Source organism: Phocoena sinus, chromosome 7 (genome assembly GCF_008692025.1).
Source record: "Phocoena sinus isolate mPhoSin1 chromosome 7, mPhoSin1.pri, whole genome shotgun sequence".
Taxonomy (NCBI): Eukaryota; Metazoa; Chordata; class Mammalia; order Artiodactyla; family Phocoenidae; genus Phocoena; species Phocoena sinus.
In genome coordinates, this window is record NC_045769.1 from 11,679,044 (window position 1) to 11,701,026 (window position 21,983).

Here is a 21,983-nt window from a genome sequence, read left to right on the forward strand (position 1 = left end):
TATGAGTAAAGAAAGAAGGAAAGGAGGAAAGGAAGGAAGGAAGAAAGAAGCAAAGAAGGAAAGAAAGGAGGGAGGGAGGGAGGGAGGGAGGAAGGAAGGAAGGAGGGAAAGAAGGAAAAAAGACAGAAAGAAAGATGATACAGTAAAAATAAAATAAAGTATAATATAGTTATTGAATTAAAAAATATTTAGAAAAAAAAAAGGGACGGATAGAACCTTAGGACAAATGTTGGAAGCAAAGCTATACAGAGAAAATCTTACACAGAAGCATACACATACACCTTCACAAAAAGAGGAAAAGGGAAAAAAATCATAGATCTCGCTCCTAAATTCCACCTCTTCAATTTGGGATCATTCCTTGTCTATTCAGGTATTCCACAGATGCAGGGTATATCAAGTTGATTGTGGAGCTTTAATCCGCTGCTTCTGTGGCTGCTGGGAGAGATTTCCCTTTCTCTTCTTTGTTCTCACAGCTCACAGGAGCTCAGCTTTGGATTTGGCCCTGCCTCTGCGTGTAGGTCGCTGGAGGGCGTCTGTTTTTTCGCTCAGACAGGACGGGGTTAAAGGAGCCGCTGATTCGGGGCCTCCGGCTCACTCAGGCCGGGGGTTGGGGGATGGGGGAAGGAGGGGCACTGCGTGCGGGGCCGGCCTGCGGCGGCAGAGGCAGCATGACGTTGTGGCAGAGGCCGGCGTGACGTTGCACCAGCCTGAGGCCTGCCGTGCGTTGTCCCGGGGAAGTTGTCCCTGGATCCCGGGAACCTGGCAGTGGCGGGCTGCACAGGCTCCGCGGAAGAGGGGTGTGGAGAGTGACCTGTGCTCGCACACAGGCCCCTTGGTGGCGGCAGCAGCAGCCTTAGCGTCTCCCGCCCGGCTCTGGGGTCCGCGGTTTTAGCCGCGGCTCGCGCCCGTCTCTGGGGTTTGCGCTTTCAGCCGCGGCTCGCGCCCGTCTCGGGGGCTCGCGCCCTCAGCCGCGGCTCGCGCCCGTCTCTGGGGTTTGCGCTTTCAGCCGCGGCTCACGCCCGTCTCTGGAGTTCCTTTAAGCAGTGCTCTTAAACCCCTCTCCTCGTGCACCAGGAAACAAAGAGGGAAGAAAAAGTCTCTTGCCTCTTCGGCCGGTGCAGGCTTTTCCCCGAACTCCCTCCCGGCTAGTCGTGGTGCACTAACCCCTTCAGGCTATGTTCAAGCCGCCAACCCCAGTCCTCTCCCTGAGCTCCGTCCAAAACCAAAACCCGAGCCTCAGCTCGCAGCCCCGCCCGCCCCGGCGGGTGAGCAGACAAGCCTCTCGGGTTGGTGAGTGCTGGTCGGCACCGATCTTCTGTGCAGGAATCTCCCCGCTTTGCCCTCCGCACCCGTCGCTGTGCACTACTCCGCGGTCCCGAAACTCCCCCCTCCGCCTCCCGCAGTCTCCGCCCGCGGAGGGGCTTCCTAGTGTGTGGAAACTTTTCCTCCTTCACAGCTCCCTCCCACTGGTGCAGGTGCCGTCCTTATTCTTTTGTCTCTGTTTTTTCTTTTGCCCTACCCAGTTACGTGGGGAGTTTCTTGCCTTTTGGGAGGTCTGAGGTCTTCTGCCAGCCTTCAGTAGGAGTTCTGTAGGAGTTGTTCCACGTGTGGATGTATTTCTGGTGTATCCGTGGGGAGGAAGGCGATCTCCGCGTCTTACTCTTCCGCCATCTTCAAGGTCCCCCCTCTGGCTCATTTTGGTTCAGGGCCAAAGAAATTGGAAGTAAAACCGAATTTTGCACCACCTGTTTTTCCTTGTGTTTCCCCAAACCCAAGTAGCTAAGGACCCAAGAGATGTCCCGGTCCGCTGGAGTCTGCGTAGTTCTTGGGTAGCATCCCGAACAGCTCTGGAGCCTTGTTTATGTTAGTATATGGGGTTCTGTTGTTTGTGTTTGCTGCACTGCATCTGCGTTTGTGCGGTCAGTTAATTGAGTGTGGATGGGAGCAACTTCCTTTAACGGCCCACGGGCGCTGGGAATTGAGAGTAGTTACTTTTTTTTTTTTTTTGGCACTCTTTGCATGAATAAACCCTTAGTCAGTCAATGAACTCATCACTCAACCTTATTTTAAAACCAAGCTGCCTTGTTGTGTATATATCTGCAATATTGAGGGCTGGTCCCATCCCCCCTTTAAAAAATTAACTTTCAAGTAGAAGATGTGGCCTGTAATGGGTTTCTGCAAATTCATTTCAGAGAATACTTCCAGAACCCCTCAACTCTTTTTTTTTTATATTAATTTATTTTTGGCTGCACTGGGTCTTCATTGCTGCACGCGGGCTTTCTCTAGTTGCAGAGCGTGGGGGCTACTCTTCATTGTGGTGTGTGGGCTTCACATCGCGGTGGCTCCTCTTATTGTGGAGCACAGGCTCTAGGCGCGCGGGCTTCAGTAGTTGTGGCACGTGGGCTCAGTATTTGTGGCTTGCGGACTCTAGAGCGCAGGCTCAGTAGTTGTGGCGCACGGGCTTAGTTGCTCCGCGGCATGTGGGATCTTCCCAGGCCAGGGCTTAAACCATGTCCCCCTGCACTGGCAGGCGGATTCGTAACCACTGCGCCACCGGAGAAGTCCCCCTCTACTCTTTATATGCAGTACTAGGCGTTGTGGGCAATACAGATGTGAATGAGATGTGGGTCTCACAGCCTCATGGTAGACATAGCTGGCAGATCATAAGTAATTCTAAATAATGGGAAATTATAATTCGTGTTTTGAAGGAGTTTCAAGCAAAAGGCATTAGGAAAACGGGATGGGGAGAGGTAATTCCAGCCTGGAGGATTGTAGGACTTTTAAGACCCCAGCAAGAGCTGACCTTTGAGCAGAGCTTGTAAGGAGAGATTGGACTTGGAGGAACCAGAATTGTCCAACAGGGAGATGGCAGGAGCAAAGCTGGGGCAGGTTGGCCTAATAATCCAGAAACTGAGAACCGGCTACATCTTTGCTGCTCACAGTGTGGTCTGAGGACCAGTGGCAACTGAGGCCACCCTCCAGACCCACCTAATTAGAATCTGCATTTTAACAAGATCCCCAGAATATTTGTGTATACATTCAAGTTTGAGAAACCCTAACTATATTATATGAATGCTGTCCTCAAAGTAGTCAGCTAAGAGTGACGCCTTCTTGAGTGACTCAGTCCTAGCTCTAGGTTAAAGTCACCTGGAGGGGCTTGAAAAAACACTGATGTCCAGGGCTCATCCCAGACCAGCAAAACTCGGAGGGAGACAGGGCCCGAGCATCAGTGTTTTGAGAAAGCTGCCCGGATGACTGTAGCAGGCAGCCAGGGCTGAGACCCATTGCTTCACCCCAATATCATTAGAGACCAGACAGGTAGTTGGGTTCACTTTGGTGGCTTTGGAAAATAACCGAAGACAGTGACAAAGAAAAAAATCAAATGGGCAAATTCTGCACACTTTAACTTAGTAGTTATCTTGGGCACATAAAAGATTCTCTCTGCATAGATTGTGAGCTTCTGAAAGAGGGCTGACTGTCTCTGTGGTCCAGGTGTGATCACCTGTCATCTCGAATTCCTCCTGACTTGGGGTCGGATGGGCTTATCCAGCCGCAGGTGGCCACAGAACGGCCGTCTCTGGCTTCCCATGCCCTCTCCTTACTGATGTCACTGACCCTGCCTGCTGGCAGTGGGGACACCCGAGGCCACCGTTGTGCCACAGAATATGATTGTTATGTTAAAAAAAAAAAAGTGCACAGTCCTTCCCGGGAAGCATCACCCACTTTCCCCAGCCGTCTAACAGTGTGGGCTGCACTGCTCTGTGGTCCAGCTTCCCTGGAGCTCCTTTTGGCCCCGCTGTGTACCTGCTCCCAACCCACTGCTTTCTATGGGGCCCCCTCTTCTCTGATACAGCCCCCAACCCAGCTCCTGTTGTAAAGAACCCTCTGCCAGCAATGTATTCCTTGGTCCCCTCTCCCTGTCTGCTCCCACTGGCCACCCTAGATGCATTGGCTGTGCTATCCAGTTACTGAAAAGTGACAGGTATATTCTGAGGGTCTGAAGTGGCCCAGCCGTGATGGACTTGCGTCATCTGTCCTTTTCTGAAGGCGATTCTTTCAGCAGGGTGTGTGGGGCTGTAAAGACCACCCCAAGGTTGGTTGTGAAGGATCAGCTGCCCCTGCGAAGTACCACCTTCGCTTAAAATGACATTGTGGTTTTCTTCCTGTTTTCCCTCAAAACCTCTTTCATTGCTAAGCTGATTTTGTATCCAAGGGCTGCTGCTGAAACCTACATAGAGAAAAACGAAGTTCTGACTCTTTGCTATCCATGTGGGTAATGGCCACACTAAGTAAAACTTGAGTCTGTTAAGAGCTCTCGATCACAGAAGGTCTAATGCTTCTCTACTCACACATCTCTTTTTTTTTTTTTTTTTTTGCGGTACGCGGGCCTCTCACTGTTGTGGCCTCTCCCGTTGCGGAGCACAGGCTCTGGACGCGCAGGCTCAGCGGCCATGGCTCACGGGCCCAGCCATTCTGTGGCATGTGGGATCTTCCTGGACCGGGACACAAAACCGTGTCCCCTGCGTCGGCAGGCGGACTCTCAACCACTGCGCCACCAGGGAAGCCCCACACATCTCTTTGATCTACAACTTTTCCTTCCTGGGTGGCCCTCAAAGGCTGAGACTTCCTGTGATGAACGCAAAAGTGGTTTCCATTCTGGTTTGAACCGTCACTGCCTAATGGACTTCCCCACATCCTGTTGGGAGCGTTTATGTTCTAGTCAACACGTGACTCTCTCAGAGGAGGGACTCCATCCAACATTGCTGGGCTTTTAGACGTAGGTCTGTTCTGTAAAACAAGTTCCAAGTAGAAAGCTCTGGGTACACAACTCGAGTTAACAAAAGCCTTCCTTCCTGACTCTCAGAAACGTCATCTGCTGACAATTTCCCTTTGTCTTCCCCTAAAGGGAGCAAAGCCTCTATTGTAACATCTAGCAGGGAACTCTTTCCCAGACGGGGCGGTGAGCTCGTCGCATGTCCATACTTGGGAAGGAACGTCTGCTGCCTTGTCTGTGATACGCCCATTGCTTCACTGTCTCATTAGCCCTGGGCAGCCCTTTCCAGGATCGCACAGTAGCCACGTGTTGGAATCACCTCGTTGGGTGGGAGAGAAAAGAGTGCTCTGAGCTCACCGTGCAGCCTCAGGTTCCTTCCGAGATAACGGATATTCTCTTCGAAGCTGGTGGAAAGAGATGCACCAACTCGCGTACCGCAGCGCCATCCAGGAAGAGGCTTCTGCCCAGTTAGACAGGGGAGGGTGTCCCTCCCCTCCATGGGGAGGAGAGGCTTCCTTTCTCACTTACTGAATGGTGACCATGTAAGAACGTAGTCCAGGCACTGCGGGACGTTCCAAGAGAATTTGTTTATGATCCAAGAGGAGACAGAGTGACATCACAGCACCCCGAAAGCCACGCCCACGCTGAACGTAGTGTGACCAGCGTCGGGTGTAGGCGGGGTGGTGGCTGCTGGATGTGGGATGAAAAGAGGAGGTTTGTGGGGGCCACTTGGGCAGGCGATGTTAGGACAAAATGTAAAGGCAGTGACGTTTTCGGGGCGTGCACTTCAGATGGCTTTAAGGGTGCCTGTGTGAGAGCGGAGTCGAGTGAGATGTCTGGTTCCCTGAGTACGGCGGGCCCTATGCCACATCCTCAGGTGGCCCCCGCTGCCTTGAAGAACACGTCCCGGCGTGGAAAAGAGGGGCAGCTACTGAAGTGAGCCCTCTTGGACTTAATGGTTGGTTTTAGGCTAATTTGTGGCAGAGAGAGGGATTGGACAGAGAAGACTGATCCAGAAAGGGAGAGAGGGAGAGAGAATAGAGGTAGAGAACGGAAACCTTGAGGGACTAGTGATTCAGGTAATTAGGGGAAGGGCTGCAAAGTCCCCCTCAGGCAGGGACCAAATCCGCTACCCAGACCAAAGGAGATCGTGGCTAATGAACTTATGTCGTGGGCCAAAAGGAGCCAAACACTTAAAGAACCGCTCGAGTCTCAGTGTGACGGCCGGCCGCCGAGGCCCCAGGGAACACGCCTGAGCCCTGGTCACCAAGCAGGGTCTGGAGATGGATGGCACAGCCTCTGCCCTTGGCCTGCCAGGCCTGTTTCCTCACTACACGTGGTCAGCACCATGGCCTTTCTTAGCCTGCGTCTCCCCACTGGTAGCCTGGCATGTGGGAGCACCTCGTCACGTGGCTCCTGTGAAGACTGAACTGGATAATTTACATAAAGGGGTAGCACCTTGTAACCCTCAACAAGGAACTGTTGTTAAAAATTGCTGCTCAGGGCTTCCCTGGTGGCGCGGTGCGTGAGAGTCCGCCTGCCGATGCAGGGGACGCGGGTTCGTGCCCCGGTCCGGGAAGATCCCACATGCTGCGGAGCGGCTGGGCCTGTGAGCCATGGCCGCTGAGCCTGCGCATCCGGAGCCTGTGCCCCGCAGCGGGAGAGGCCACAACAGTGAGAGGCCCGCGTACCGCAAAAAAAAAAAAAAAATTGCTGCCCTTGCTTTAAATTTAACCTGACTCTCAACTAAATGCTATTAAGTTGTATTCATTCCTCCATTCAGGCTTCCAAAAAATTATTCTTAAGGAAAATATTTAACTACAAAAGCCAGATGTGTTCAATGTTAAAAACAACAACAACAAAAAACAAACCAAAAAAACCCAACCAGGTCAAATATACAAGACTATGAAGAAAATGTGAAAATGTCTCACTCAACACCTCGCTGCTCTGGCTTCAGACCCTGACTCTGCCCATTCATGATTCATTGGCCTTAATTGATCAAGTTACTTGATCTCTTAGAGCCTCAATTACCCCCACTGCCAAGTGGAGACAGTATAACCTCAACTTCAGGTAGCTGCAGGGATGAAATGAGCCAGTGCAGGTTGGTCCAAATGGGAGGCCCAGGGCTGACACGAGGAATCCATGCAGTAAATGCTAGCCTAGTGGGTGTCACGTTGCTGTCATCACCACCATTGTGAACTTCCCTGCAGGGTGCAAAGGAGAGCCCGGGCTGGATGGCAGGAGAGGCGAGGATGGCCTTCCAGGGTCCCCTGGGCCTCCGGGACACAAAGGTGACATGGGAGAAGCGGGCTGCCCAGGAGTACCGGGTAAGGAGTTTCTGTTTCTCTTCTTTTCCCTGGCACAGTGGATCTAAGACTGTTTACAAGATCCCCTGCCTCTTAAGCATGTGCCTTAGACATCCACTCACCAGGCTTTAGGGAGACAAAGCAACAAGAACAGAACAGGATGTGTCCTCCACATTTTAACTGATACTCGACCATCATAAAAACAGGTCAAGGCCCTGTGTCCATTATTTTCCCAAAACACTGTACATTAACCTAAAAGGCTCTGCCATTTCCCCAGGTGAGCCTGGCATGGGCTGTGTGACTGCCGCTGAGAGGCCGTGCTGAAGATCTTGGGGACAGCGGGGGTGGTCTCACCTCTGCAACTGACTGAATCACTTGGCCTCTGGTTTTCTGAGTTCACTCATCTTGGCATACAGCCATCAATCAACTTATAGAGAATACAAGGCTGTTCCTTAAGAAAAATATTTGAGAGTGGGCCTTGGATGAGAAAAGACTCTACAGAATATAAATTTGAACTATAACACACTAGGCAATACGTTAGGGCCCAAAGACTCCCAGATACCCTCTCATCCTTAGAGAGTATCTGTCTGGCAGTACCGGGTTACTAATGAGAAGCAGGTGAAGGGGTGGGAGAGGGACTGAGGACGGGGCACTGCAAGAAAATGGAAGCTGCAGTCCAAAAGCAGCAGCTCAGCTTCTGCTCTGTAGAAATTGTTGCCCTGTAGAAATGCGGGCTCAACGTTCCCTACACTCTGCTTTTCTAGCCGGAAATCTTAACTCATCAAATCTTGGTAAGTCAAACAAAACACGTGAGCACGATGCAGTCCGCGAGCTACCACTTTGTAACTTCTGGTTTATAGATGAGAAGAGCTGCCAGTCTTCCAGAAACAACACAGTTTAAAAACACCGTTTGATTTCAGAGTCTAACCTCACCTTTTGCTTTTGGCAATTAGAAGTAGCCACGGGCCTTCTGCCGTGGGTCAGCCCTTTAGAGATGCCAAAGGAGAGGCTCCTGCCCACATTCTGTACAACCGTTCATTTCCCACCAGCCACTTAAAGAGTTCTAGAATTCGGCCCTCCTTCCGCCTCCCTCCCTTATAAAAGAAGAGCTACAAAGCCAAACATGTGGATTCCAAGCCCTTGTCCTTAGAATGGAACTGACGATATGGCAGAACAACGGGACAGGTCTGGGAGGTGTCAGAAAGACTAACTTTGAGATTCGCCTTTTCAGAGAGCAGGTTCCCGGTCTAGTCGGAGGGGTCTGGGAGATCCTACATGGGGTGTGTCATTCTAGCTCTTTTCTTCTCAGCACTTAGCATTTATTAAGTATTTCACAATTTACCTTTCGATTATGCTTATTGTCTTTTCTCTTCTTTGAGTAAAACGTAAGCTCTAGGAGGCCAGGGATTTTCATCTGTTTTTATGCTAATGTAAGACAAGCAGCTAGAAGTTGCTTGGAACAGGTCCTTGCTGGATGAGTTGTTGGTGTACATTGCAGTTGTGTGAGGGGGACATTCCTCTCTGCTCCCTGAGTACTTAGCACAGCAGCAGACGGGGTGGTGCTAAGAATGCTTGTTAAACTGAACTCGCTAAATGGCCTTTATTTATTTGTGTTTCTTTATTCCTCCAGGCCCTCCTGGGCCCGTGGGGGATCCTGGGCCCGAAGGGTTCGGCCCTGTATACCCCAGTGGCTTCCTCCTGGTTCTCCACAGTCAAACAGATGGAGAACCCACCTGCCCCGCGGGCATGCCCAGGCTCTGGACCGGGTATAGTCTGTTATACCTGGAAGGACAGGAGAGAGCTCACAATCAAGACCTTGGTACGTAGCTGGCACGCGGTCACCCAGATTCATTGCTTAAGAGCAAAACTTTGGGGTTAGTTTTACGGATTCATCAACATCTTAAACGATCAGTCATCTATGGGATTTTTTTTTTCTTTTTCAACTACCATGCTAATTCTCAACTAATTCTGTTAAACCTATGATCCTGAGAGGTGCCAAAGAAGCTCATTCTGGCTATAGTTATTATTATCTGACTACTTACTATTAGTTAAAAAAAATAATTCTTAAGGGTAACTCTGATATAAAGTGCAATTTTTATTTCTCAATGTAAATGATTTGATCAGGATATGGTTGGTTCCTGAGTTTAGATGGTTATATGGTGTGGCATTAGCCAGCATCAACTCCTCAACCTACGCCAATTTTTAAAATTGAAATACATTTGACATACAACACGATGTAAGTTTAAGGTGTACAGAAGTGTTGATCCGATATATCATAAGATGATTCCATTGGATCGATAGTTGGCACCTCCCTCGTATCACATAACTATCACTTCTTTTTTGTGGTGGGAATAATGAAGATCTAATCCTTAGTGAATCTGATGATTAGGATACAACGTTGTTGTCTATGTTCACTAGGACTTATTTATCTACTAGTTGCAAATTTGTACCCTTAAGCAACATCAGAACTTTATTCAGGGAGTTATCCTTGGCACTACCTGTCAGTTTGCAATAGTGCCTTTGTGAGCCGCAGGAAGTGATTTTTAAGCCGAGGGTTGAGTCCCCCCGCCCCCTGGGTGCTGGCACTCGTGGTCTCCCCGAGATAGTGGTGGCTGGAGTGGTGGGTGCAGGAGGGCTGTGCCCACAGGGACAGCTGGTGTTAAGATGAGTCTCGTCACGGCTCTCATTGGGCTGTGACCCACCCCCCCAGTCCATAAGGGTGGTGAAAGGGTGCAGGCCTAGAGGGGCAGCTACTTACATGTGTACCACGGGTCACCTTTCGGCCCTGGTCTAGCCAGAGCCACCATGGCCTCGCTCTGCAGAGCTTTGGGAATAAAATCCAAACTCCTTAACAAGGTGGACAGAGCCCGCATCCTCTGGTCTGATTTACCTTGGGATGCCCTTGAGACAGACCCAGACCTGCTCTCCCCACCTTCCCCCCAATGAATTTCTTTGAGTTCTTTGAGCTCCATGCCCCCTTACTACCCCTGGCCCTCTTTACTGCTGTATAAATAGGCCTTTCCTTTGAATGGTCACCACCATCTCCAGACCCGGCCAGATCTTTCTCATAATTCAGGTCCTAGCGTAGAGTCACTTTTCCCAGCCATCCTTCTTGTGAGCCCCAGTGCCTCCACTTCTCAGGGCTTGTGCTGCTGTGTTCCCAGGGCCCGTCTGCGCCTCCCGTTCCCCATCAGGCCGGGCTAGGAGCTTCTCGAAGTTCTCGGGGAAGAGCCGTGCTCCCCTCCCCCTCTAGCACCCGGCCTGCTGCTCGGCTCATGAGAAAGTGACAGGTGGCCGAGGGAACGCGGGCTGGCCCCTGAGACCGCGGAGGCGGCCCAAGTGGTCAGGGGCACACCGTGCTCTCGCCGCCTTAGCAGCAGGCTTTGGCCAGAGCCTCCAGATGCCAGACCGTGTGCGCACAGATGGGCCACGTCGGGGAGGCCGCTTCTGCACCCCGCACACCATGTTGCTGCCTTCCCTCCCAAGGTCTGGCGGGCTCCTGCCTCCCCATGTTCAGCACGCTGCCCTTCGCCCACTGCAACATCCACCAAGTGTGCCAGTATGCCCGGAGGAACGACAGGTCCTATTGGCTGGCGAGCGCCGCACCGTTGCCTATGACGCCGCTCTCGGAGGAGGAGATCCGCCCGTACATCAGCCGCTGCGCCGTGTGCGAGGCCCCCGCGCAAGCCGTGGCTGTGCACAGTCAGGACCAGTCTGTCCCGCCGTGTCCGCGGACCTGGAGGAGCCTCTGGATTGGGTACTCTTTCCTGATGGTGAGCCCCTGCACGCCCGCCGTCCCTAAGCCCCCTTCCGTCCGGACTGGACTGTAATTCTGAGAGTGCTGTGCAGACCGGATGGCAGTAGGACACGGGGTCACGAAGGCCACCACAGACTATAGCCTGTGGAGATGCAGGGCCACTCTTTTTTTCTTATTGTCCATGATTTTTTTTTTTTTTTTAAACTTAACTTTGGTAGAATTTGGAAGATGGGTTTGCATCAGCCCTCAGCGAAAGTGGTTTATTGTTGCATGCACACCCCTCACGTCTCCCGCGCCTCCCTTCCTCAGCAGATTGTAGTTTCTCCCTCCTGGGATGACTTTCAGGGAAAATGTAAATCAGGCCCAGACCTCGGTGTGTCACTGGATGGGTAAGGGGGTTGTCTGCAGATGTCTGAGCCCTAATTCTCTCTTGTTGTCCGGGTAGCACACAGGCGCTGGGGACCAAGGAGGCGGCCAGGCCCTCATGTCACCCGGCAGCTGCCTGGAGGATTTCAGAGCTGCACCGTTCCTTGAATGCCAAGGACGTCAGGGAACTTGCCACTTTTTTGCAAATGAGTATAGCTTCTGGCTGACAACTGTGAGACCTGACTTGCAGTTTTCCTCAGCACCCTCACCGGACACCTTGAAAGAAAGCCAAGCCCAGCGCCAGAAAATTAGCAGGTGCCAGGTCTGTGTGAAGCATAGCTAGAGAACCCACCGCTTGTCATCAGGTCACCAAGAGAAATTTGCTAGGAGGCGAAGGCATCCTAGGCTGTGCTAAGAGATTCAGTGGTGCTCATCTTAGACTCCTGGTTTAGCTGTTCCTTCTGTTTCGATGTGGTTGTTCCCACAGTACTGTAATCCCTTCCTCCGTTTGGGACAGATTAAGCAAACGCTACATGTATGGATTTGTTTGGACCTACCAACCTACATGAAACCCGGATATTCTTAGCTGGCTTTATTTAAAAGTATGCTAATTCAGGGGAAGGCAAATAGATGATACAAATTACATTACTGAAAACGTCATTCATTGGTTAATAGCAACTCAAACAATTGAAGTCAATTACTCTGTAACACAGTGGGCTTCTGGATGGATTTTACAGGAAAAAATAAATAGGCCAACAAATGAAACTAGAAAGTAGAGATTTCCTACGTTTCAAAATGATTTCCTCTGTAATCTGTTTTTCCATGCACTTTAATTGTAAAACTATGACCCACGGAGATTAAACAAAAATCCACACAGCCAGCCTGAAGAGTTCATTTCAAAGCAGAATGAATCATTATGCCAGGAAGGACCACGGCCGCTGTATTCCAGAGATGCGACATTAGCATAAAACACATCACAGATGAACATAAAACATTATGTTCTCGTCTGCATTTTTCAGAGAACAGAAATGCCCGCTTTGGCAACCCTTTGGAAAAGTAGCAATTATGGAAAAATATACGTCCAGTGAGGGATTAAGAGTCGAAAAGCCATTATTGAATATTAAGGCAGCGATTCACAAGAATTGACTCCCCACTGCCGTCAACTTCCAAACAGACCGCTTTTGCCCAGTCGGGGTCTGGCTTGTCTTCCAGTGTGCGTGCTAATGGGACTGGAGCCACATGGGGCCATGTTCACATAAAGCATCCTGTTCCCCTCCCTGGGGGCGCCTGCAGAGCTGCCTCACAGAGAGGGCCTGCCACGGACACTTTCCCTCCAGCCACATAATGGCATCTCATACGGGGAAGTGACAGAGCTATCATTATGCACTTGGGAGAAAATTAAGGGCCGACTTAATTAAACTTAGGTAAGAAGATTCATTTTAAGTCATCATCACCCCATGCCCCCAAAAGACCTAGCACTCTTTTAAATGAAACAAAGATAACCTACAAGTTGAATTTTCTGTTCCTGTTATTGGTTTTTACAGGCGCATCCTGCTTTTCTAATCTTAAAAACATTCTTATATTTTATATCAGTCAGTACTAGAGCAAAGCAGCGGTTTGATATTGGCATTAATATCTTCTGTAAAAGCTTAGAAGATATGTCACTTTATAGTGAGTAATTTTCTGTATAGCAAAGGATAGGTTTTCTATTTTGCTGGGAATTCAGTGGTCTAATCCTAAAAGTTAGAAGGCTTATTGGAAAAGATTTCTAGGAAACTTGCCTTCCTTATTTAAATAAATGTTATTCTAGAGAAAACTAAAGAAATTTCTCATGAGAAAGTGACATTCATTTCAGTGCTTATTTTCAATGCACTTAATAATTAAGAAAAACTCAGTTAAAACTTTGTTTATAAGAAATGCTTTCCTTGGCAAACATTGACTGGGAGTGTGCACTTACATGCAGAATATATTTCAAATGAATTTTGCTCTGGGGTGTCCCCCGGATGGGGGGACAATTTATTTTAAGGCTACTTCCTGGTAAGAAGAAAAAATATACATTTTAAGAGGAAATATTGTCTTGATGTACCAGAATATTTCCTAATTCATTTGACCCATTTATTAATTTTTTGAAACTCTCCTATGGCATGCTAAATATTTGATATTGAACCCAACTTCAACCTTGTTTATAATTAACAATTTTGTTGCCAAAAGTTTTATCATATATTACCAAAATTCAAGCCTTCTAAAATTTCACCATGTTCATTCATGAAATGGGTCCGAGAACACTTTCTGGGAAGAGGTAAGGGTGATCGATGGGCCATAGGAAACATATCTTGCTTGCTATTTTAAACACCTTAACTTTGGTATTAGAATTATCTTAATAAGCTGGTCAAATAAATTTTGAAAAAACAGCCCGAATTAAGTGGGCACGTTCCTGCACAGTGAGTGAGTCCTCCACAGTGAGTCAGCCCCCTCCTGAAAAATAGCTTACTTTTCCATGAACTGAAATTTCAGAAATAAGATTTGAGAGATGTGACAATGAGAGAAGACTCTTCATGGAAATGTGGTATGACTTAACTCATGCTGTAGTCTGTACTCCCTCATGATCGTCAAAGCGTTCTACTATAGAATCACCTCTACAGAGTTTGTGTACCTGTTATTGGTGCTTGGGAAAAGAGGAACAGAATGGTCCACTAAAACTGGATTTTATCAAGGGTTTTATTTTGAGCCTCTTAGAGATGATAATAAAGCAAATCAGTCTGTTTTCCAGGAAATGACATTTGTGCTCCTATCGGCTCACAAGACTAATATGACAATAGTTACTTTTATTTGGTGTGGCTGCAAGAACAGCGGAAAGATGTGCCCTTAGGGTTGGCTGAGTCCAAGCTTCAATCCAGCTCTGTCACTCTCCAGAGGTGTTACCCTGCCTGGGGGAGTTATACCAACTCCCTGAGCCTCATTTTCCACATTTACAAAATGGGACGTAACACCTACTCCTGCGTTGAAAATTAAGTTAGATTCTATGTCCAGCAGATAGCAGACCTTGTATATTTATTATGGTCACATCTTCTGTTTAAAACAAGCTGTTTAATATGAAAAATATTTCTTGGGATTCTTTACATAGTAGAATTAACATAAGGATTCTCACAGGGCATATAAATTACTGATTAGAATTATTTATACCTGGCCAATTCTTAATGTCTTTGGGAATGCTATTTTATTTCAAGTCTCAAAGTTATTGTACCACACACACAAAACTCACAATTTCCTGCAGGGTCATTATCAGGAAGTTCTGCAGGGAACAAAACAATTGACATTAAAAAGTCAGTACTCTGCAATTGTCGCTGTTACTATCTGCCAGAGACTCTGCATAGTGCATTTTCGAGCACCAAGGCTGGCTGCCACATCTGTGTGAAATGCTTGAATTTTATGGTGCTTAAATATTTAATGATTCATAGGAAAAAATGTGAAATGTGTCTGATAAGTTGCATCCCTTTTCTAACCTAGGGCTGTAAAGTTAAAGACTTTCAACATGTAAACTTTGCAAGATGCCTGACCTGCTATTGACATTGAAATCTTGTATTACAATTTATAATATCACTTATTACGTATAAAATTTCTGCAATGACCTCCAAAAACAACTGTGTTTTATCTGGTGCATTAATTTTCTTTCAAGCCGAAGTGAGTTTACTACCTAACCTACCTTGTAATACAGCCTACCTTGGGTCTGGCTCAGTAGGGAAAACAGGAAAGGTTACACGTGGTAGAGGTGCGATCTGCAGATGGGAAGAGCATGTGAGCAGAGTGTGGAAAGTGACCCCCTTGGCTTGGGAAAGCGTGGGATTCTGAAGCTCCTGGAAGCGCTGTCCCGTACACAGTGATGGGGTGGGGTAGACATGAAATCAGGCCTCAGGGCCCGGGGCGTCCTGCAGCAGCCTCTGCTGAGCTGCACGCACTCTCCAGCATGGGGCAGAGACCCCGCGGGTCTCAGCTGTCCCATTAGTTGAACCACCTGTTTCACAAGGTTGCTGTGAGGGTTAAGAGTAAGAGAGAGAATTACAAAGAGATATAAAACGTAAGGTACTGTTACTGATGACCAGAGTAACTGACAGTTAGGGGTTTGTGATGATTATATTTAGCTCTTTTTAAGTAGGAGGGAACTTGAGTGGTATTTGGTCCAACTTCTCAACAGAAAAATAGTGCTGTTAACATTTCTTGAGCACCTACTATGTGACAGAAACTGTATGAACCCGGTTATAGGTGCTCCCCTCAACCTCTCAACTGTCCTATTTTACAGACGAGGAAACTGAGGTTTGGAGAGAATGAATAACTCGCTCAGGGTCACACAGTCAGCACCCAGTAGAACTTGAACCCTGGTCCATCAGTCGCTAAAGATTGTATTTTACCCACACCATCGCCTCCCATACTATTGATTTCATTACATAATTCTCTTCCCAAGCAGCAATATGTATTACCTCCAAATTCAATGATTTCTACTAGCAATGTTTCAGTTTTCCTCGATAAAGTATAAATCGTATGTTCCAATCTGCCAGTTCATCTGAAGATCTAAACAAGATGTCAAGATCACTCTCTCCTTGCCCCTAAAGAAGGGAAAAAAAAAAAAAAAAGGGTTAGCACAGACACATCAAACACACCTGCAGAAGTACGGTGGCCAGATCTGGCGGTACCCGTAGGGGCTCCCTGGTGATACTCTTTGAATGTCCTGGAATCTTGAGTTTTGTGCACTAGGTCGCAGCATTCGTGACGTGGGGCATGCCTCAGACTGACACAGGGAGGATGGAGACCTCTCCCCACCATCTGGTGAGCATGCTGTCTTATGAAGTGTTGGGAAAGGCCTGGAGTTTTCTGTTTCTATGGACAAAAGCTTTCTTTCAAGTGATTCTTTCCTGTGATTCAAGAAAACACACACACACACACACACACACACACACACACACAAACCCTCAACGGCATCAAGCAGCCACAGGCACCTCTTCGTGTGTGCCGCTGGCGATGGTATAAATGAGCGTGTTTCAATCCACAAACGTTTATTGGTTTTGACATTCCAGACAAAGCACTGTTTCAGGTACTGTGAAGAGAGACACAGTAACACATTCAGGGTTCCTGCCCTTGTGAGGTTTACAATCTAGAGAGAAAGTCCTCTCACTGAAGGATAACTAGCAATTAGTTCTAAGTGGTCTGTGGTAACTGTGATGAACACCCTATATGAGCAGAACATTCTGGGTTGTGGTGTCTGATGGCAGGACGGGGAGAATCTGGATGGGCAGAGGGAGAGGAAAAGGTTGCTTCAGTTAAGTCACAGGGTCAGGAAAGCTCACAGCTTAGACGGCGAGACCAGTTAGCAGCACAGACTCTGTTATGGGTACGGGGGGATGAGGCTGAAGGGCTGGCTGGAGCCCCATGGTTGAGGCAGATGAGTTTGACCTTTATCCTTTGGCAACAGAGAGACAATAGAAGGCACTGAGATGGTGAGCGGCGTCGCAAAAGTAGGTTTTGGAAGATAACTGGCAGCGCTGTGTAGAACTGAGTGAAGAGGTATCTTAAGTATTGAGCAATGTACTGAGAGATTTTAAGGTCCTTCTAAGCAGGGAGTCTGTGACTCTAAAATGAGAGACTAGGGGCAAAAAAAGGGAAATGACTGCAATAATCCATGGGAAGGGAAAGGAAGAGATGATAGGTTTGTTTTGTTTTGTTTTGTTTTAATGACTATTTGATTGAATCTCCCAAGATGAACTAGGACTTGGGAAGTCGGTGGCCAAGTGGGCCACACCCTCTCTGTTTTACTGTCCTTGTTTGGTGGTGGGTCTCAGCCCTTTAACTTACTCCCCAAGCGGCGGAATGTGTGACCAATATGTAGACTGGCCCCGATTCTACAAAAACCAGCCATTTACTGTCTGGGCCTCAAAAACAGACAGCTTAAAAGCACAGAGGAGCCTTGAACAATCATGTACAACTTTGGAATCACCGGCACTAAATACTTCCAAGGTCACAAAGAGGAAGCAATTTAACTGCTCCCTCATCTTGAGAACCAAGGAAAGATTCTGAATTAAGAGGTCTCATAAGTTGACTAACCAAAACCAAAGTGTGGGGATGTTTAACAAGCAGGAAATTACTATTAAAGCAAAGAAACCAAATTTAAAACCAGCTCTAAATGCTTATTTCCTATTAGAGACAGTCGAATGCACTGGCTTTTGTCTTTCTCAATCCAATTCCAGTTTTTTGGCATAACTTTGGAGATTCCTTCTTGTAGGAAAAAAAAATAAGACGGATGTTGAAAATAATAAGCACCGGTTACAAGTAAGCCTATTAACTGAACAAAGTAATTATAGTAGTTTCCAAAACGCCTTTACTGTTGTGCTAAGATAACTGGTTTATATTTGTACCTAAAGTGACCTTTCCCACATCTGTCAAGTTTAGTGATGTTCCACTCCATAAATAAAGACGGCGTGCATATTACAGGTACACATCTGAAATTCAGTTCTGGTGTCTTTATATCTGACAAGTGAAACAGAGCAAGGGGCTACTATCATTGGACTCAACAGCAGTAAAAACATGTATATATATATATACTTCCATATATAGTGGTTGGACTTCTAATGCATTGAGAAAACACTTTGGGGAAGCTAACATTTAATAAGCCCCTACTGGGAGCCAGAGGCCAGCCTTTGGGTGGCAGGGTTGAGGCGGAAGTGAAGAGTTAACAAGACACAGGCCTCATCCCAGAGCCATTCATAACCCGCGCTCCCACGCGGAAGGCACGTCTTTCTACAGTCGTGCACAAAAAGTCATAGGGCAAAAGATGTAAGTGTTATAACAGAATTACCTTTACAATGTGCTATGAGAAGACGGCATGTTAAGAATGAGCTTACTCCGGGCTTCCCTGGTGGCGCAGCGGTTGGGAGTCCGCCTGCCGATGCAGGGGACGCGGGTGCGTGCCCCGGTCCGGGAGGATCCCACGTGCCGCGGAGCGGCTGGGCCCGTGAGCCGTGGCCGCTGAGCCTGCGCGTCCGGAGGCTGTGCTCCGCGACGGGAGAGGCCACAGCAGTGAGAGGCCCGCGTACGGCAAAAAAAAAAAAAAAAAGAATGCGCTTACTCCCAACAGAGGTCACGGGAAACAAATTCGAAGAGCTTGGGAGAAAAGAGGAATGACATTTAGCTTGAACGTTTAAATTTTAAAATGTTTGAAGCTACGAGACTCAGAGATACAATTCATACTCTAAACATGCTGTTCGTAGGTTTATATCAATCAAAAATTAACCCAAGGAGCTCAGGTAACACGTGCCAGCTGGCAGGTCAAGGTGCTCCCAGGTCCCACGTGGTGATTTTCTTAGCTCATGTACATGCAAGTGGCAAAGCCTCTCCCAGGTCAATTCAGATTAGGAACCGGATACAAAACTGCATAGTTGGTATGCTCCAAATCTGTCAAATGTATACAAAGACTGAGAAAGCAATATCCCCAAAATGTTAACCCTGGGTACCTCTGAGTGGTGGGGATACAGGTGATTTTTTAAATCGCACATGTATTTTTTTGTATTTCTGTTTATATTGTAAATTTTATCAATGGATACACAATACTTATTATTGAGTCCATTTTCCTGATTATATATTTCTTGATTTATTGTCATATAAATCAGTTTTCCTACCGCAAAAGTAGTACACATAACATACGTATACACACATTTTTAAAAGACAGCAATACAAAATCGTAAAAAACAGAGAGCAAACTCCTATGCACTCCACCTTCCAAAATAACCTCTGTTAACATGTGGGTACATTTCCTGCCAGATGTTCGCTTTATGCATATACAAGGTATATATATTACTTTCATAATCAGAAAACTATATAAATGCCAGATAAAGCAAAACAGGAAGATCCTTTTCTGCTTCTAACTCCCTTTAAACATAAATATCTCAGTGAAATAAGACATCAGTGATATGTGACTTTTTCCTTTTATTCATGGAACACAAGCACCAGGAAACACCTTAAGTGACTTGCAGTCTGTGGGTTTGGGGAGTGTCTTGGACGGGTGAGTAGGACAAGCGGCTGTTAACAGTGGTCAATTAAAAGGCACTTTTATGAGAAAAAAATACTTCGCCACGAGGGATTTCGCAGTGACCAACCCACTGGTCACTAATCTGGCTGCTTTGCTGGTTAGTTCAATACAAGTTGCATCTCCGGGATGGTACATCGCCACTGGAGAGGCTGCTGGGAGCCCAACTGTGGATGCCGCCTGCTGTGTCATGGAGTGTGTAAGTGGTTTCCCATCTGAGGTCTTACTTAAGCTTTTCCAGTTACACATCCCGTGAAGGCAGAGTGATAGCATAGCAAAGCAGGTTCACTGCAACCACCATCCAGATATGGGGGGCCCAAGGAGCCAAGGCGCTTGGGCAAGGGAGACCGGAACGACAGCCTGCGATGGTAGCCACGTCCTGTTCCTGGAAAGTCACCATGGAAACATGCCAGGAGGATGAGGGATGGCTCCCTGCTTCCTTCCAAGTCGAGCACTGAGCAGAATGAGGGCCTGATCTTCTGGGCTGGTGAACACAAACCTCCTGGCGAAGGTCACGGTCTTCAAAGACAAAACAAGGCTGAGTCAGCAGTGAGAGAAACGAGTGTGGAAACTGGTCCCTAGGTGGAGACGCTGACTTTCTGTCTGCAAGAAGACAAGGCCAGGAGGTGGGCCACTCCCAGAGAGCTGTGAGCTGCATCCAACAAGCCTGGTCTCAAGATGTCAATCTGCTTGCAAATTAGACTCACAGAGGCCATAGGACGAAGGGCCACGGCAGATGTGAGCAACTGGGACGGTCATAGTGCCTTCTGCTTTTGTTCAAAACTAAGTGGGGGCTTGGAGACAATGGTAACACAGCTGGATCACACTTGTTCACATGGCTGCGTCACCTCACTGGCCGTCGAATCTGTGAAGCCGCTTTCTCCTCATTTCTTCTTCTGGTGTGAGCTGGAACCCATAGGCCGGGGGGCTATTTCTGCGATCTCCTGTAGAGAGAAAGCACAAGGGAGACTCAAGCGCTGCCCACCCACTGTCCTGACATTTACAGGGCACTGCATCCTAGGATTCCCAAGGGGGAAAAGAAAGATGGCTTGGGTGTCATCTTTATATTAGCATGAAACAGAAATGTAACAAACATATTTCAACTTCAGAGGTCAATACTACATTTCAACGTAAAGTAAACATTTTCAGCGAGGTCCAGTCCATGAAACTAATTTGACTCACTTTGAAACTTCTTGACAATACTCCCATTTCTATGTTCTTTTCCATCATGTTCCACAATTTGCATCATTTAATTTCCAAAATGTCTCAAGGGCTTACTTTATTTCTTTTAATGCCCAGAAATAACTGTCACTGTCCATAACATCCTCACCCAGTGTGCTCGTAGGGTTCTCCTGTTGGGCCCTTTTCCTCCCTCTAACCTGCTGCCTCCTGTACTTCCCCAGCTGGTGGGAATCACGCCTGCCTGAAACTCACAAGCCCCCACAGGGCATCATGGCCCATAGAGCAGGGGCTGTGTTACCATAATGACCAATATCTGGGCAGGCAGACAAAAATGCAGGCATAATATCTGAAGATCATGTGGGCCATGGAAATCATCACTGAAAAGGGTTTCTCGGGGCTACAAACAGAACATATAATTTGCAGTGATATAAGCATTTCAATCACTGCATTAAAAAAAACACTCTTCCAGGCACTGTAGGGGGATAATAAAGGAATAACAATAGACAGTCCTTGACCTCAAGGACCCAGAAACCTAAATCTAATGAAAGAGCTTCAATATCCTCCATAAGGCAGCCATGCAGGGCGTCACTGATGGATACACGCAAACAGTAGGTTCACGTCTAAGCGTGCGGACCAGAAAGATCGCACCTTTCCCCTTCTGAGCCTCTGCTAACCCTGTAAACTCACTCTGAAAGGCCCACTCCCATCACCTCCCTCCATGCAAAAGTCCTAACTACGTTTTCCAACGCCCCATCCAAATCGCACTGCCCTCTGGCCACCCCCAAAGGAAGAGCTCTCTCCCAATTCAAGTTCCTCAGCTTCCAGCACCTTCCTCTCAGTGGTCCGCATGCAACAGTCACCACATCCCAGCAGACAGGGCAGCCCCTGTGCATACCGCTGCCCTCTCCTACTGGAAGCATAAGCTCTTCAATGGCTGGGAACATTTCTGACGCTTCTCTCTGCTCCCCAGTGCCCGGTACAGCCCCGCACACACAGAAGCTGTTCAAGAAAGATATGGGCCTGACTCAGCGGCACATGCCTATGACTTCCAAAGGTATATGTTACGGCCAGACCACCACATTCAACGTTGCCCTCTGAGGTTCTGACACAACTGAGTCTGGAAGCCCTGGCCTAGCTGGGAAGGGTGGATGGGCAAGAGGGTCAGAGCCAGGAGGGAAAACAAATGAACGGTTTGACCCCTCCCGCTCTCGCTCCAAGCGTGGTACCTTGTCGGAGACGCTGACAGGTAATATATTGACATGGTGGTTGTTAAGACAATGATGAAAAGATGTTAGAGAAAGCAGTGTGAAACTAAGAGTCAGTTTGCTAAGCCACCACTAGAATTTCAGTTGTCAGACAATGAGAACTTTCTAAAAAGGCAGTCAAAAGCAACCCCTTTTTACATTTTTTTCCCCCACAGTGATAGAGACCCCAACACTTACCCATGTCTGATTGTCCTTTCCTTTTGAGACGTGAGGGAATTACCCCTGCTGGACCCCTTGTAACATTTCCTGACTAGTCCACCCA

At 47.8% G+C, this 21,983-nt stretch overlaps 2 protein-coding genes across 14 annotated transcripts in view; one reads left to right on the forward strand and one right to left on the reverse strand.

Annotated features, from left to right (window-relative positions):
- The window catches only part of COL4A4 (collagen type IV alpha 4 chain), a 146,891-nt gene extending 132,060 nt beyond the window's left edge, over positions 1–14,831 (forward strand). For 5 of the 7 annotated variants that reach the window (XM_032636649.1, XM_032636651.1, XM_032636652.1 and 2 more), the window contains 4 exons: positions 6,985–7,101; positions 8,711–8,899; positions 10,567–10,853; positions 11,283–14,831. In XM_032636649.1, coding sequence (XP_032492540.1) covers positions 6,985–7,101; positions 8,711–8,899; positions 10,567–10,853; positions 11,283–11,546 — 857 coding nt within the window. In that variant the 3' untranslated portion in view covers positions 11,547–14,831. Of the gene's footprint in view, positions 1–6,984; positions 7,102–8,710; positions 8,900–10,566; positions 10,854–11,282 lie in introns of those variants that run through there. The other 2 variants (XR_004350630.1, XM_032636654.1) reach the window with 2 other exon arrangements.
- RHBDD1 (rhomboid domain containing 1) overlaps positions 13,904–21,983 on the reverse strand; it is a 127,677-nt gene continuing 119,597 nt past the window's right edge. For 6 of the 7 annotated variants that reach the window (XM_032636659.1, XM_032636658.1, XM_032636661.1 and 3 more), the window contains one exon: positions 18,815–20,218. In XM_032636659.1, the coding sequence (XP_032492550.1) occupies positions 20,124–20,218 (95 nt within the window). In that variant the 3' untranslated portion in view covers positions 18,815–20,123. Of the gene's footprint in view, positions 15,232–15,678; positions 20,219–21,983 lie in introns of those variants that run through there. The other variant, XR_004350631.1, reaches the window with a different exon arrangement.